The sequence below is a fragment of the Egretta garzetta genome, unplaced genomic scaffold (assembly GCF_000687185.1).
Source record: "Egretta garzetta isolate BGI_Z169 unplaced genomic scaffold, ASM68718v1 scaffold598, whole genome shotgun sequence".
NCBI lineage: Eukaryota > Metazoa > Chordata > Aves > Pelecaniformes > Ardeidae > Egretta > Egretta garzetta.
In genome coordinates, this window is record NW_009260621.1 from 2,844,475 (window position 1) to 2,860,196 (window position 15,722).

At 47.6% G+C, this 15,722-nt stretch overlaps 1 protein-coding gene across 1 annotated transcript in view; it reads right to left on the bottom strand.

Annotated features, from left to right (window-relative positions):
• Nucleotides 1-795, bottom strand: part of SEC22B (SEC22 homolog B, vesicle trafficking protein) — a 9,633-nt gene extending 8,838 nt beyond the window's left edge. Inside the window, exon 1 of the mRNA XM_035900763.1 lies at nt 773-795. Within this exon, the coding sequence (XP_035756656.1) occupies nt 773-795 (23 nt within the window). The remainder of the gene's footprint in view (nt 1-772) is intronic.
• Nucleotides 796-15,722: the final 14,927 nt, after the last annotated feature.

The window sequence follows — 15,722 nt, forward strand, 5'->3', positions numbered from 1 at the left end:
CCCAGCCCCGAGACCCCGGGGGCTGCTTCCTCAACCCTCCTTTCCCCTCAGCTTTGCGGTCCTTCCCTCAGTTTTAGGGTCCCTTTCCTCCATTTTGGGGTGTGTCCCCCCCCTCTCCTCCCAGATCATCACAGCGATGGGCAGGGTTCCCGCTATCCCTGGCGTGGGGTGCGTGTCAGTGGCAGGGCTTGGGACGCCCAGCTCCTTCTCATACCGGGTTGTGCCTCCCGCCATCCCCTGTGGGGTGTCCTGTTAACGGGGCCGGTGCCCGGTAGATGCCCCAGGGTGGTTGCCTCGGGGTGGGCATCGGTTTCTCTTCTGCTGGTTTTGTCACCCGCTCCCGGTCTCGAATCTTTCCCCGCCTCTGGTGTGCGTGTGTATAAACACGCGGGTGCATCCCTGCCTGCGCTTTATTTTAGCCCGCACGGGAGGGACCCCTTTTTAGTTTTTATAAAACTTGCGCTTTTCAAGTCTGCCTTTAACAGAACGCCTTTGAGGATTTAAACGTGCCGACGGATGAATCTTTGAAGCGTTCCCCTTTCTCTTTTTATTTTTTTTTTTTAATGGGGATGCAGCAAGTGAGCAAAAAGGGAACAGAGTCATCGAGCTGACCTCGCAGGAATGTAAAGCTTTGCAAGCTTTACAAACCCCCCGAATCCCTCTGTCTTCTGCACCATCCAGATTAGCGGCTTGGACTTGATGGCAGTGCCCCTGCCTTGCAGGGCTAGCAGCTTGCTTGTGGGACTACTGACTATCTTAGATTAAACACTACCCACAGTCGGCGTGCTTTGACATCGTGGGCAGGAAGATAGCGTAGGGTAGAGAAAAAACCCGAGTCCTGCAATTGCAGATGATCTTGGTTTATAACAGCTTATCTGTGCTGGCAGCGCCTTATAATATCTGTTGGGCAGCCAGTTTCTCCGTTTGTGTCTTGTTTAGCCTTTCTTCTCTGCAGTGGGAGGTCTTGGAAGGGGAATAGCACCAAGGGGAACGTGCCCCTCTTCAAGGAGTCCCTCTGCTGTGGAAGGAGTTGCCTATATGGGAGGAGCTGGAGGAGCAGTTGGTGCACTTTCGATTTTTGCACTGAATTCCAGTGAGGTTTCCATCGACCCTGGTGGTGTACAGAGGACACGGAAGCCCTCTTGTAACACCGTTTTGAAAATTGTTCTCTCCACTGCACCCTCAACTACAGGAAGGCAGTTGGGTTTCCATGTCATCCAACCTCATAACAGTGCCTGTTAAACTGAAATAAAAAAACAAATGTCTGTCGCTGTCAAGGACTTTTAGTTCTGCATTATCATTTATGCTGATACTTGCAGATCTGAAAACGAGCTCACACATAGCTTGCTTGTTGGCAAATCTGTAGATGACCAGAAAATGCAGTGTAAGGATACTGGCCCTGCCTTGATGTGGTAGGGCATGGGGATACATCTGCACAGGACTTGGCATTTAGGGTGGGTCCTGGGTGCTTGAATGGCATTGGGTGGGTGGTCAGCAGATTGGAGGCAGCTGGCCGAGGTGCCTGGAGGAATCTGGGTGATAACAAAGGACGTGTGGGTATCCGGACAGCAGAGCTGGAGCTCAAGGGAGAAATTTTGGAGTCACTGAAGCAAGCTGTGAAGCAAGGGCTGGTAGAAATGCTCAGATTGCATGCCCTGGGGCCTGAGGCAATGATGGGAGAACTGGGGCAATTGGGACCTTCTAGAAAGATAGGGTTTTTTTATGCGGGAGTTTGTGTGTAGCGGAGGGTCCCTCTGGTTTCAGCCCTGTTGTTGCCATCAGTTTTGCTTGTTGTTCCTGGGTGCCCTTTTCTCCTAGAGTCCCGGGGGGGTGGGGGAGTAAGCGGACATCAGCTGCCGCATCCACCGCTGCTGACCAAATGAGCTGGCCTTTCCGCAGCCCCGCTGGACGTGGACTGCCCCACGTGGACTGGGCAAGCATGCGAGGGCTGTGTACGGGGTGCAATGTATTGGCAGGTCTGCAGTTGTAGCTGTGGGTGCCAAGTGTTTTTTTTCAAGCTGAAATGAAGTCAGGAGCAGCCGAGGTTGCGGCTCCTGCAGCGATGTTAGGCTGATTGCACCGTGAGGTGTGTGCTATGCTGCTTGTGCTGGGCAACCAGGGAATTCTGTAGCAGCAGCTGGGGTGCAGAGCCTGGATGCTCAATTCTGCTGTTTCTAATCATTTAACATCGTGTCCTGTGATGCTAGATCAGGTCCATGCTTTGCATTCATTACAGGCTTTGCAGCAAATCTCTCCGTCAGAGAAGGCAGGAGTTTGACAACCTTTAAGTTACACTATTGCCTCTGTATTTTAAGTTCATATTGTAAAGATTTTTCCTGTGGCACAGCAGCACTTCAGATTCTTTGTGTTAAAGAGAGAGAGACTGGGATGGATGAAAACTGTTCTGCGGGGAAACCAGATGAAAACTGTTCTGCGGGGAAACCAATATTCAGAATGAGCTGCTTGTTCAAGCAGACATCTGGGGGGACATGGAAGGAGGATGTGGAGGAGCATGGGCCTTGGTGTGTGGTCAAGTACTGTGGAACCGCCTTGGTCTTTTCTGAGATTTCCACCACTTAGAAGTTCCTCTCTGGGTTTCTGTTGACAGGACAGGCCATCCTAGTTGAGAAGAAGCTTGAACCTGGCAGAAAGTCAGAGGATTTGTGGAAGAGGGGCATGTGTTTGGGGAGGGAGTGTTGCTTCCTTTTCTTTTTGGTGCAATAAATCTTACCCCATTTCTAAACTGTTTCTCCTACAGTAAGCTGGAGAAGGAAGGGCTGGGTGGAAGCAGTGCCTGGAGCAGGCTGTGCCTGCATTGCCCTAAATTGCGTGGGTGGGTGTTGAGGTGGAGGGCCTCATGCAGATGTGGTGTATGCTTCCCAGATGATGGCTGAGAACTAGGCAGCGGGAGGAAGATCTCTAAAGCAGTGCTCTTCAACACACTCTTCTTTGGCGGGTGATTTACTGAAAGTCCATTCAGCTTGGAGGGGGGGAGGCGGAGGTGTCAGTAAAATCTGGAAGGCTGCCTTGGTGCCTCTGTAGACTTTCCTTGCATGAAAAGGCTGTGTCTAAACTTAAGGAAGAACAATAGTGAAGAACCATAGCGCTGTTCTGCAATTGTGTATTTTGAGTGAAACACAAGGTTAGGTGGTGTTTTGCACTTGTGCTGGTCTCACTTTCTCGTTGCCTTTCGCAGAGATGATTTTCTGACTTTTTTTCTTCAGCACGTGTAGCTCCTGGGGGTTTTGACCGACCTTAGTGATTCTGAAATGCAAGTACTTTCTTTTAGTCATCCCAGAAATGTGACTCAAACTGTCTCACTATCTGGGTGTAACTGCTACATACCAGAAGGGAGAGATGCCTACCTTTTTCTGCCATTTCTTTCTTCTGTGCATTGAAATATCTTCCTTTGTGGAAGGCCATGTTATGTAAAATTCTCCCCACCACCTGTAAAAACTGAGAGTGGTCTTCTTGATGCATGACTGTGAATTAATCAAAACTTTTCCCTCTGTTTCCTCACACTCAAAAGTAAGAAATATTTGAGTGGGGTGGTGCCTTTTTCTTTTTTTCTTTCCAATCTCTTGATGAAGCTGTGAGTGGCAGGATGCAGTACCATCCTGTCTTGAAGGAGCCTCATGAGGAGACAGCAGCATGGGGATCCTGTCTAGAGGAAGAACGGTCTTAGAGGGAAAGCTTTGTTGGAAGGGGGTCTGCTGGAGCAAGAGAAAGTGAGGGTCGGTTTTCCTGTTCAGAATGGGTTTTGGTTTAGGCTACTGCCTTAATTGTCACGTACTTGAAAAAGTTTCTTCTAAGCTTTGAACTGTGGAGTGTATTGAGACCAAACTGCACATAGAGCAGATGTGACCTGGTGTCCCTCCGAGATAGGAAGGAAGCTGTGGAGCGGACCTGGGAAAAGACAATGCTGGAGATCTGAGGCTGTTTACTGGGCACTGCCTGAGCATTGCACGTGCCAGCTTGCCTCTGTAGCTTGCCTGTTGGGTGGGGAAACATGAAGGGAATCCACACACATCCCCTGGACTCGAATAGGAGTTTGCTGGTGCAGGGATGTTATGGCTCAGCATGCTGTAGGATGGCCTTGCAGCACGTGGACTTTCACACCAGCCCTGGTTCAGACATCCCCAGGGGCAATGGAAACTGATTGTGGATTCACAGCAGCTGAGTGAATCCTAACAGTTTCCTCATACCCCAGGCTATGTGCTCCTCTTCCTGTGCCAGCTCTGATCTTCTGATCCATCTCTCTGTTGGTTTCCTGTAGGTTAATGAGTTGCAGTGGTTTGCAGAGGGGTCTACGAGCATGTAAAGCTAACAGCACGGACGTGTGACCAGGAGAGAGACAGTGAGGACTGCTGGGGCATGGAGCTACTCCAGCAAGCTGCATGTTTGCACCCCTACATAGTGCTAATTCCATCTGTCTCCCAGTTGAGTGCTGAGGGGGTTGTGACCTGTGTGAAGACCACGGCTGGCTGTTCTCTGAGAGGGTTTGGCTGCAAATGCACTCAGAAGGGAGAGGCTTTGCCTCTTGGTATGAAGGATGTGTGCCTATACTGGGAATAGGAACTTCACTTGGCCAGTGGGAGTGTGTTTTGGTCTGGCTCGAGCAATGGCAACTATTGCTAGAGTAATAATTATGATTGGGTGATGCTACATAATAAAAAAAGCTAATTAATTCGGGTAGGGAGAGATGTTAATTTAAATGTATCTCAACCTTCTGATCTATTGTTATGCTAGCATTTAGGAGAGAACTCTTGTTTGTGAGGCTAACTGCTGGCACGTTCGTTTGGAGCTGACTGTAGATTTTTGGTACATTTGGAACTAGGAAAATGTCTAATTACTCAGATGACTAGGTACATTTCAGAAGTGCTTATTTGGAGGCTTTGTTTTGACTTTGTTTGAATAGCATGGAATACCTAACATTTTACATCGAAGGAAATTGAATACAAATGAGCTCACAGGATAGGCTTTAAAAAAAATTGCTAAGGTGGTGTTGGATATTTGAGATGCATGAGGAAAAGGATCCACAACTGAGCTGTGGAGATTAAATGCTTGGGGTAAAGCGCAGTAGCCAAAACCAACCCCTTTCCTCTTGGAGCCAGGAGATCCTATTTCTCCAAGTCTTCGTGGAAGAGATCGAGACCAAAATAACATTACTTTGGGCAAGATCAAGTGATCCCTTAGTGCTCCCCATGTCAATCCTATCACAGCAGTTACTAAGTTTGTCGCTTTGTACAATACTACTGAATGTAATTTGGGCTCTCATATTCAGTGGAAAAAAATTTCTGTCTAGAGGCTGGGTGGTTTGTTGGAGTCAAACTTCCAGTTAGACCTATTTTGAGTCGTCGTTTAGCTGACGTAAGGTGAAGCTTGTGCATGTCAAGAACAGTTCTGAGAAAGTCTTAAAATCTCAAAGCTGCTAGCGAAAGGTCTCTGGACGGGGCTGTGCATGGTTTTCATCTGGACGTTTTGCACACACCCAGTGCAGAAGGGCGTTGGGAGTGGAAGGAAAGGGCTGCTCTTTCAAAGGGCCTCTTTCCTTGCCTTCCACCAAGTGAAGGTGCCCAAGGGACCTTCCCCTCTTGTTCCCTGGATGGTCTGGCCCCTGCTCCTGCAGCCCTGTGTGGCAGGAGGTGACCCTGCAGCTGCTTGCCCAGGAAACAAAAGCTCTGTCAAACGGAGCTGTTGATACTCCACCTTTCATCAGCTCTCAGCCTGCGGATGATTTCTGTGGCAGGCTTGTGGCTGTATCAAATTAGCTATGAAATTATTTGCATAATAGATTAATCAACCAGCAATAAAACATCCCTCTCTTCTGCCAATAAAAGAAAAACAACTCAGCTGTTACAAGAGGCCATTATGTTCCTTGCAACCCTTAATCTTTCTTTTTCCAAGAGCGCTTCGTGTTTTGGCCTCGCGCAGGAAGCTGGCCTGCTCACTGGCTTCATTTGCGTCACATCTTGGCAGCTTTTTCTAATTCTTTTGGGCCAAATTTTGCCACCGTTATGGTGACCTTCTAGGGAGGGTATTTCCTATGGAATTGGTGGCTGGCTGCCAAATGACTCTGTATTGCCAGGTCCTCCATTAGCCTTCGCCTTTCCATTGACTTAGTAAAGAGAGTGAAATTCCTCTGGGCCCCTCGTGCTCCTTCAGGACTGCCCCATTTCCCTGGGAAGCTGGGAGCAAGAAGACAGGGGGGAGCGGGGAGCCTCAGAGGGTGTGTAACTGTGAGTGGGCAGGAACCCCTCACTGTATGTTATTTTTCCTGTGTTTCTACCTCCCCATAAGCCAGCTATATGTATTTCCTAACCTGTATGGGCCTCCTGTGGCTCCAGACATGACATCTGTGTGTCCTTGCCTGGTCGAAGAATGCCACCTCCTAAATAGTGCTGGGGGTGTTGTAGTCGGAATGGATCCTAACGTGCAGATGATAAGAGGCTTAACTGCCTAATTGAATGTGATAGCGTGAAGCTTCTCTCATGGTGAGGTTTAATTGGATTATAGTACTGTACAGTGATGTGGAGGCTTGCAGGGCATGCGGCCAGCTTCACAAGGAGAGAGTGGATCCTTGCTAATCACTCATTTGTTTAAAACAATGAATTGCCTAGAGAGCTCTGATGGGCATGCCGCAGCCAGTAGCCCTGGAGGAGGAATTCCTTAAAAACGAGGGTCGGTTGATGGCTACTGCACATGCAGACCCTGTCCGTGGGTCAGTGCAACTGTAGTAAAGGGTCTGCAGATCTGTCTGGTGAGCCTAAGTCTGGGGAAGGGGAGATGTGCTCCTTGTGGTTGGAAAAGTAGATGAGTGGGCTCTCTTGTTGCATGCTGGAGTCTGGAACCCGTCTCTTCCTCTAGAGCCACTTTGGCCTTTCCTGCAGTGCTTTGCGTGGCTGTGTCACTTGTCATGAGCTGTGCCTACTTCTGAGGTGGCCTGCTTGTTCCTTGTCATCTAGCAGCTGCAAGTCTGCCAGCCAGTCTGGCTTCATGTGTGGTTTCTTGCAGGGCAGTAACTATTTTTTGATCAGGAGCTCAAATGCCAGTGTTGGATCTCCCCTGGCCCAGTGGGAAAGCAATCTAATTTTTAAAATACCCCACAAAAATAAAAATCAGAGCAGCTTGTAAGCTGTGAAGTTTGCGTGGTGGAGGCTCTCATGCATATAAACCAGAGCTGGGGTCTGCAAGCCAGAAAGTGTGCTGTTGCTTGCCTGGCTCGGGGTGATGCATGGTGGCTGCTGCACGTTTGCAGTGCCTCTGTTTTGGGTGCAGCTCCTGGAAGCTGTGTGTTTCGTGGAAGTTGCTGTCTTCCCGAACTGTGGTTTGGCTGTTCTTGGGAGTTTTTGTACTGAAAGTGAGAGTGTTTGGTTTACTGATATTTCAAAAGAGTTTGAAATCTGCATGCTTGCTCAGATCTTATTTCAGAAGAGTTGTCAAGGAAAATAGCATTTGTTCTCCTTTAAGCAGGCAGATTAGCATAAAATATCAACTTTGATGTTGCATGCAGCATGCTTCTCATCCACAGACTCTGTGCTGGTTTGGTGAGTTAACAGTTTCTCTCCTAGGGGTTTGAACATGCTGGGAAATGCCCCCAAGGACCGTGTGTACCATTTGGGCAGGGAACAGCACTTGGGACAGCGGGAGGTTTTGATCAATTCACCCTGCAGCAGCTCGCCTGAACTGTGTTAAAGCGAAATAGATAAATGTGATTGCTTTGTGTTTGCTGGGAGGTGGTAGTGTAACCACCTTCTTCCCTGTGCCGTAAGGTGTGTAGGACACCCGTCAAGCTGTAGTTTGGTCTAAAGGTAAACCAACTCCCCTCTTCTGCTGGTTCACCTTTTTGGGCAGTCAGGAGCTCTGGAGCTTGTTGGAGGTAAGTGGAGGAGAGTAGGGAAGAGGGAACACTGGTGTTTAGGGCCTGCTGGTCCTACTGGGCCTCCCTCCTGGGGAGGTAGTTTCTTCTGTTCTAAAAAGAAAAAAAAAAAAAAGATCAACCTGGTGATCCAGGATGGATTTTTTAAGTGTATGTTGTGGGGGAGAGGTGGAGGTTTGAAGGTATGAGGCTGTAAAGGAGGGATTCAGTGTGTGCCTGTGTGCAGGGTGAAGGGAAGCATGTTTTCACTGCTCAGCAAAGTACTTTATTTTTCTGTTAAAAATCTGCTGAAGAAAAGGCACTGTCTCCTTCCATCAGATCCCTTTGCTCTGTTAAGCTTGACTGATCAAAAATCCTTGCCTGCTCTTTTTATTTTTCTGCAAAGCCACTGTTGTGTGAGGGCTTGGAGGTGCTCCTTGCTGCTGGTAACTAAATGTTATGTGCAGGAGAAAGATTTCTAAAGGGATCTTCCCTTCCCCAGGGGAACACATGGAGAGCTGCAAATGGGAGACATGGGAAAACCATGGAGCTCATAACGTGTTTCTGGTCTGTGTTTCAAGCGTTTCTAGTGCAGGGTTCTTTAATAGCCTAAATGACCTGCAGTTTGCACGTACACTTGTCTGATATGTGTTTCTCAACAGGCACTAGGCCAGATCTAGATACAGAGCAGAGAATAACCCATCAAGAGATTCCTAGGAAGCCTTATCTATATATAGTCTATATAAGTCTGTATCCCCTTTCTGCTGAGAGGATAGTCTCTGCCAGGGGAGCATGGTTAATGCAGATAGACCCCAGCTTCTGAGAACCAGGCAAAGGTCCACATATCACATCTGCTGTGTCCTGCGTGAGTGATCCCTAACGTGTCCTGGCTCCTGCTGCAGTGCATTGCAGTGGGGGAATTCTCTGCCGAGGGCCCCAGCTGCACTACCCTGTGCTGTGGCCATGCTTGTTGTGGCAAGCTGGTGACATGCTCCTGTGGCCAGCTAGGCTTATCTGCTGCAGGAGCACGTAGTGGCCACTGGCCAGAGGGAACAGCTGCAAGGGCTGAGGCACATCGTTCGTGCGGGGCTGGTGGTGCCTGTGCCTTCAGAGCATGTTGGTCTGTTGGGTGCTCTTATTAAAGTGGTGAGATTGTAGCTTGGCAATGACTTGTCATGAAACAGCTCCTGTAGGACTTTATGCCAGTGCAATTCCCTTTCTTCCTGCTTACCAGGGTGTACCACGAGAGGAACCAGCACAGACATACTGCTTCTTCTGGAATGAGAAATAATTTGCAGTGGTCAGCCCACCTGCTTCATCCTAATGCAGCAAAAAACCCCATGATGACTAGCAGGTGGCTTAGATCAGGAGTGGGAACACACAGTGAGGTGGACAAGGCTGCCCCTGTCACACAGCAGTGCGGTCTCCTATTAATTTATGGGGGGGTGCAGTTTCACAATTAGGATGTCTGAAGCCATTCCCAGCCAGCCTTCCCTTCCATATAGTACATGGCTTTTTCCAACTGGTGCACCACTGGGTTTTGTAGCTGTCCTGGCAGCTGCTGAGGGCCAGCTGTGGAGGAGCACAGCCGCTTTTCTATTGCAGAGAGTTTGCTGCCCACCTAACATTTTTGCAGTGCATCCTGAAACCAAAGAAGTGAGAGTCTGAGGAGCTTTGTACCAGATTGAAGTGTCAATCTGCGAATAGCTCATGAAGTTCTGTTGGACCTGCTGGAGGCATGGCTTCTCTTTGGATGCATTTGGCTCTAGGACCGTGGGTCTGGGTCTTTCTTTTTAAAAGAGCAGCCCTGTTTTCTATATGGGAGAGGTTGATTCCTTTCTCATGTCTTTTAGGGAGCTGATCTGGCAGCATAAATCTTAACCCTGTTCAGGCTGGAACCTTGACAAGACATTCTCTGCCTTTCCTAAGCCCATGAAAGTCGTAGGGCTGTTGGAGGACATCTCCTCTCACACATTTTTACAAATATAGCAGGATCGTTTGAGGTCACTCGGTCTTGAGTTTCTTCAGGGAGAGCACGCTTCAGCTGGAGGCTGTGCCAGAGCTAGATTTTACTGCCTCTGGAGGGGCTGTTCTGAAAATGGGTGTCTATAACATAGGGTCTAATCTCAAGACAATCCTGCAAACTTTACAGCTCATCAGAAATGCGTGCAGAGTCTTTGTTTCACCTTGTCACGTGTGTCCTGATTTCACTGCTGCCTCAACCATGTGAACTCAGCGGTTTGTAACGGGGACAGGGACTTTACCATTCTCAGCAGAGCAATTGTAATCCCCATTTCCCAGCTGTAGGAAGCCAGCATCAGGGTCCCTAATTTTTTACCATTCCATCTGTGCAGTGGGTAGTTGTGGGTATAAGACAGTAAGCATTTACCACTCCTCTGCCTGTTACAGCAAAGCTCCAGTTGCTCTCTTGCTGAAGAGCTCCTTCTCCAATGTGCATAGAGCCACTGTGCATACTGTCCTGACACTCTTCGGGTAAGGTTATAACTAGCTTTTACCTGCTCCTCTGAGGCCGCTGTGTCTGGTGGCTCTTTGTAACCCACCCGCTTAGGCTGCTGCTTGCCAGCGCCTTGTGCCAGTGTAAGCATCTGAGAGTTCACATGATAAAGCGGACCAGGGCAGGATTTGGGGGGTAGAGGTGAGGAAGCAGGTTGTGCTTCAGTTGGATCAGTTCTCCGCTGTGCTTTGCTGCATGATGGTCCAAACGGTTGTGCAGGCAGAGTGTGGGGATGAGGGTGGCACACAGGTAACCCATTTAATCTAATCTAATGCTGCTGCTGGAAAGGCATCAAGTGGAAGCAGTAAGTGGTTCTGCATGCTCCCAGTGCATGCACCACATTTCTAATTTAGTAGAGTTTCTCTTTAGGCCAGGGAAATGACTCCTAATGACTGTGGGTGGAGAAGTCTAGCCCCTTGTTTAGAGGCTTGTGCTTTAGCTGTGTGCTAGAAACCCTGGGTGGGCTGAAGTCTTGTGTGTGTTCTCCAGCTTGGGGCTGCTGTTGTCAGAGCTGCAGAGTGGGTCAGGGGAAGAGATGGTTGGGGTGGAGGTGGTCTTTCCTTCTTTTGGGCTCTAAGGGGAGGTCTCTGGTGGGAAGAAGGTTATGGGAGCTAGGCTCTTCGCAAAGAGATTGTCAGACAGGCACTTTCTAACTTGAATAATTGACGGTGTAACCAAAGCTACTGGAGATTGTTGGGGATGTAACTGAATCTTTCACACCGATTCTTATGCAAATTCAAACATGTGCTTCTGGTTTCTAATGGGACACCTACAAATACAACCGGCTCCATTCAGAACTGTGCATCCGTGCGCTGGATCTTTAATTGCTAATGACTTTATAGTAAGAGTGTGACTTGCAGAGCGGCCTCTGTAACAGTTTCTCCATGCTGCTCTTACCTGTACGCATGAAGTTTCCCCGTAAATGACCTGTGGAAGTTCTGGCATGTGGTTTGGTGTGTTCGTGCTGAAACTGTCTGTTGCTATGTGGCCCTGGTTCAGTAGCAAAAAGAGCTTGAACGTTTCAGTGCTGTTTTGTTTGTTGCTGTGTTGGGGCTCATTGAAGATAAATTAAATGACCTTCAGTTCTGCAGAAAATAATCTGAAGTATTTAATACTTGGTGCAAATAATCTTGAATTTCTACCCAGGAAATCTATGACTGTGAGTTCATGAGCACATTTGATAAGTATTATTTTGGACTCCTGGAGGGGAGATTGGTGTCTGCAACCTCCTGGCATAGCTTCAAAATTAGGCTTGTTATTTTTTCATAAGTGCGCCATGTGGTAATGGAGTAGTTGGTCAAAACCATGTGGGCTTCATTTCATTACAATATAAACAGCCTAGAAATGTTTGTTTATATACAAAATATCCAGCCAGTGACTTTAAGCATTTCCATGTTTCTACAAGAAATGAAGGTAATTATATAATAAGCAAAGATTCATATGGCATAACTTGTCTCCCATCTGGCATTAGTTAAATTGGTGTTTTCATCTGCATGACCTCTTGGGGTGGGGAGAAACGATGAAAATAGAAAATGTGGCTGAAAAAGACCTTGCTAGGTCATCTTCTGGCCCATGTAAAGGCTGGAGCAGCTCCACTGAGCAGCCCCTCACAGCTGCTTGGGGGAGCGATTATTCCCCCTCTGCTGTGGTTCATGTTGCTGGGTAGATACTGTGGGAGTTTTAAAATGGTTGGTTTTAGTTGACCAAGGAGTTGCCTGTCCTGCATGCAGTCCTTCCCCAGTGTATAAATTTATATTTAGTCTAAATAGATTAACTACAGCAGGAGAAGCTTCCTTCTTAAAAGAAAGCTATTGTTAGAGCATCACTTATCATAAATCTCTGGTACTTCTAATCCTGCTCTCCTCCCATGGCCCCTTCCACCCTTCCATTGGCCTGCTGATTTACAGTTTGCAGGGTCTGCACTGACTTTCTTAGGGCTGTCCTGCAGCCTTCCTCTGTGGTCTCTTCCTCTCGGACGGGCAGTTTTCAGTGTCAAAAGGATCATTCCAAAACATCACCTTTCATGAAAATATACCTGCATGCTTTCTAACTGGTAGAAAGATGATATGCTGCTTTCCCGATCAAGTTGCACCCACTGCCTTAAAATGAAGGATTTGCAAGGAAAGCTGAGAACTGCAAGAACTGGATCATATATATTTAATGTTGCTAGTGGCTTGCTAGGGGCTGAGCTCCCTTTTATTTGCTCTTCTACCTCTTCCCTATGCTGTGCCTGAGAGTGTGCCAGAATTTAAGGTGCTCCGATTCTCCTTCAGGCTGGCGGGATCTGTATCTTCTTTCTGCCAGGATTCTGCTTTATTTTGCTTAATAGAGTTGAAGACTCTTAATTTAGGCTTTGTCCTTGCTTCACAAATAGACTTTTGAGTGTCTCCAGGTACTTGGATAAGCTTTGCCTGCTTGTGTTCAGTCCCAGTGAGGATCTGAGACAGCTGCTTGCAGATGCCAAAGCAGATCTGAGGATTTTTTCCTCCCGACGTGTAGCATTCAGCAGCTCAGGTGTAAAGCTGCTCCCTGAGACAAAACTGTGGTGATTCTTTACCCTTGGCCCATGGGGATGTGCTTGAGGACCAGAAGCCGGGCCAGTGCTTAGTTCAAGCAAGTGGGTAGAGCTTTTTCCAGGGAGAAGGGATTTCAGAGGTGGATTTTCTCAGTTCAGCCTTCGGTCAGCATGCTCCTGTTTTTCTGGCATGTAAATGGCAGGTCCTGCTGGGTGTCCTTAAAAAACGTTTATAATAAGTTTATAATAAGCTTTTGCTGTTCATTCAATTGTTTCCTTGTTCCAGGATCATAACCTAAACGTACATGCAGCCTGGCAGTGCTGGGCGGTTCTGTTTATGTTCCTGCTGCACCTGCGTTTCAAGGCCAGCTTTCTGGTGCTGGTCTCTTGCCATGCACATGTTGAGTACAAAGTGCTCAGCTCTCCTTGGTGCCTGCGCAGATGCTGATGGTACTGCATTTTGAAGAGGCATCTGCCTCGTCTGGCTTTCGGGTGCTTAGGTTTGCTTTGCAGCATTGCTCTCCTGAAGGTCTGAGTGGCCTGGATCCCGGTGTTTCCGCCTTTGAACAGTGCTAGTGTTCAAGAGGATCTCTGGATGAAAAAAACTGTTGCATGCAGGTGCTTGAGTACACGCTGTGGTCCAGAGCTGGGTTTTGAGTAGGTTTAGCCCGACCTCACCAACATCCCAACTGCGTGCTGCCTCCTGTGTTCTCGCAGTATTTACTTCTCTGGCTTCTCTCAGTTGTCGCTGCAGGCGACTGCTGTGGTTTTGAGCTATGAAAGCAACGCGTAGTGCTTGGCTTCCCAGCGGACTTGGAGTCCGTGCATGCTTTCCTGCAGAATGGGTCACTGTAAAACTATCTGGTGAATATTGGTAAAGTTGTACAGTTCTTCACAGGGCTTCTAGGGAGGCAGGGGAAAGGTGCTTTGTATCTTGCTTGCTTTTAAGTGCTGTGTAAATGACTCTGGCTGTAAAGCAAGCGACTGCGCAGGAATCCTGCTTTGTTTAGCTCTGACTAGCAGCATACTGGATACCGGGCAAGTGTTTGTGTGAGGCTGCCGCCATGGTGAGCTCTCAGAGGTAGCTCTTGGTTCAGGACAACTGTAAGATAATTTCATTCTGCTTTTCTTTGCTTCCACTAGGTTGTCCTGTTTCTCTGGTGGTGGTCATATTTGCTGATGGTTCATATTTTAGCTGGGAAGAATGCCCCTTGTTGGGATTCTGGTATGTCTGTATACAATCAAAAATGTTGAGTGGGCTGGGAATAGCTTCCAGCAAAGTTGTATCAGTTTCTTGGAGCTCTTTTGTTCAGTAGAAATTCCTTTCTTTTCTCTCCCCCTTCTCATCCCCCTGACAGCCCACCTCTTTTCTACAAGGACATGCTGAGGTATAATTCACAGTCGTGTGACTGAAGTGAAATATGCACAGCTGCAAATGCATTTTTAAATGATACTTCATTATTAAGGCATCTCTCTGAACAGGTTTGCAGTTCCAGTAGCCAAGTGATCAGAATGTGGTAACAAAGAGGATTGTGTTGAAAACATTTGACTGTGATTTTTATCGAGCTCTGAGAATGTTTTGACCACTCGCTGCTTTTGTGTGCAGATAGGAAGTATCCGGAGCAGGGTAGATCCACGGTGGGAAATATATTAGATGTGTCCCTGAGAAAAGGGTATGTAGTTGATTTTTCCTTTGCTTTCCCTGCATTGTATTGCAGAAATGATATGATAGCTGGCGTACAATAACGGACACATTAGGCAGAAGTTTACTGATGTTTGAAGCATCAAGAATATCCAGTCTTGCATGTTGCAGCTCTCTTCTACCTTCTCACTGAATTGAGAAATTTTACAACTCTCTTTCCTCTTGCATCCATTGTACTTGATGCTTTTGCTATTTCTTGCTTTTTATGGTTCTTAACAAACCCCTGCAACTGGAAGCTGCAGGCATACCGTATTCTGTTGCAGTCACCATGGCCTAGGGCTGCCAGGGTTTGGTATGGGGCTGACTGAATTGCAGCCATACCAAGAGCCAATGTCTGTTTATAGGTAAGTTGAAATAGATTTATTTATGTCCAAGAACATCACAGAAGGCTTGTACCAGTTTAAAGGCAGAATTTGGTGTAGCTTAATTTGAACAATTCTCTAATCTCTGGAAATGCAACAGTTCATTTTGTCTCCCACGGTTGCTTGAACAGTGAATTCGGGCTCCTTCTCTAGCTTTTGTTTCTCTGTTTTCTGTCCTCTGCCAGCAGACTGCTGCTGCTCCTGCTGACAGTCTCCTGGGCTATCTTGGTTCCAAAATTATCACCAGATTTTCCAAGTTATTGCATAAGTAACTTTGGGCTTTTCTCTGGTGAGTGAATTCACACCCTCCACCAGCCCTCCAGGAGGACCCGCTCTGAGTAGAAGCTAAACTGTGTTTGATATGGTACATCGGCAAACAGGACCCTGCTGAGTATCAGTCATGGGGGGCCATCTGTCTCTGCGGTGTTTTTGCTGATTCAGGTGTGAAAACAGAGAAGAGACTTAGTAATTTGTAATAAGGTGAACATTTATGTGTGATCAGAATTCTCATATACGTAACAGCCAAAAATCTCTTAGTGAAACAGCTGTAGCATGTGCTCTCCTCAGCTCCAGTGTTTCCGTTCAGCCAGTTTCGAGGTGCTTGCTGTGAGCTGATGAGCTGACCTTTGCTTCATAGTGGTGGAAATGAAGGCTCAAAATAAACACCTGGGGAGTGGTAGCAAATCTGTGTTGGCTCTTTAGAGAGCTCAGGCTCACCAGGATTGTGGGAACCCCAAAACCACTTTTCTTGTTCTTTCTCTCTGTAGGGA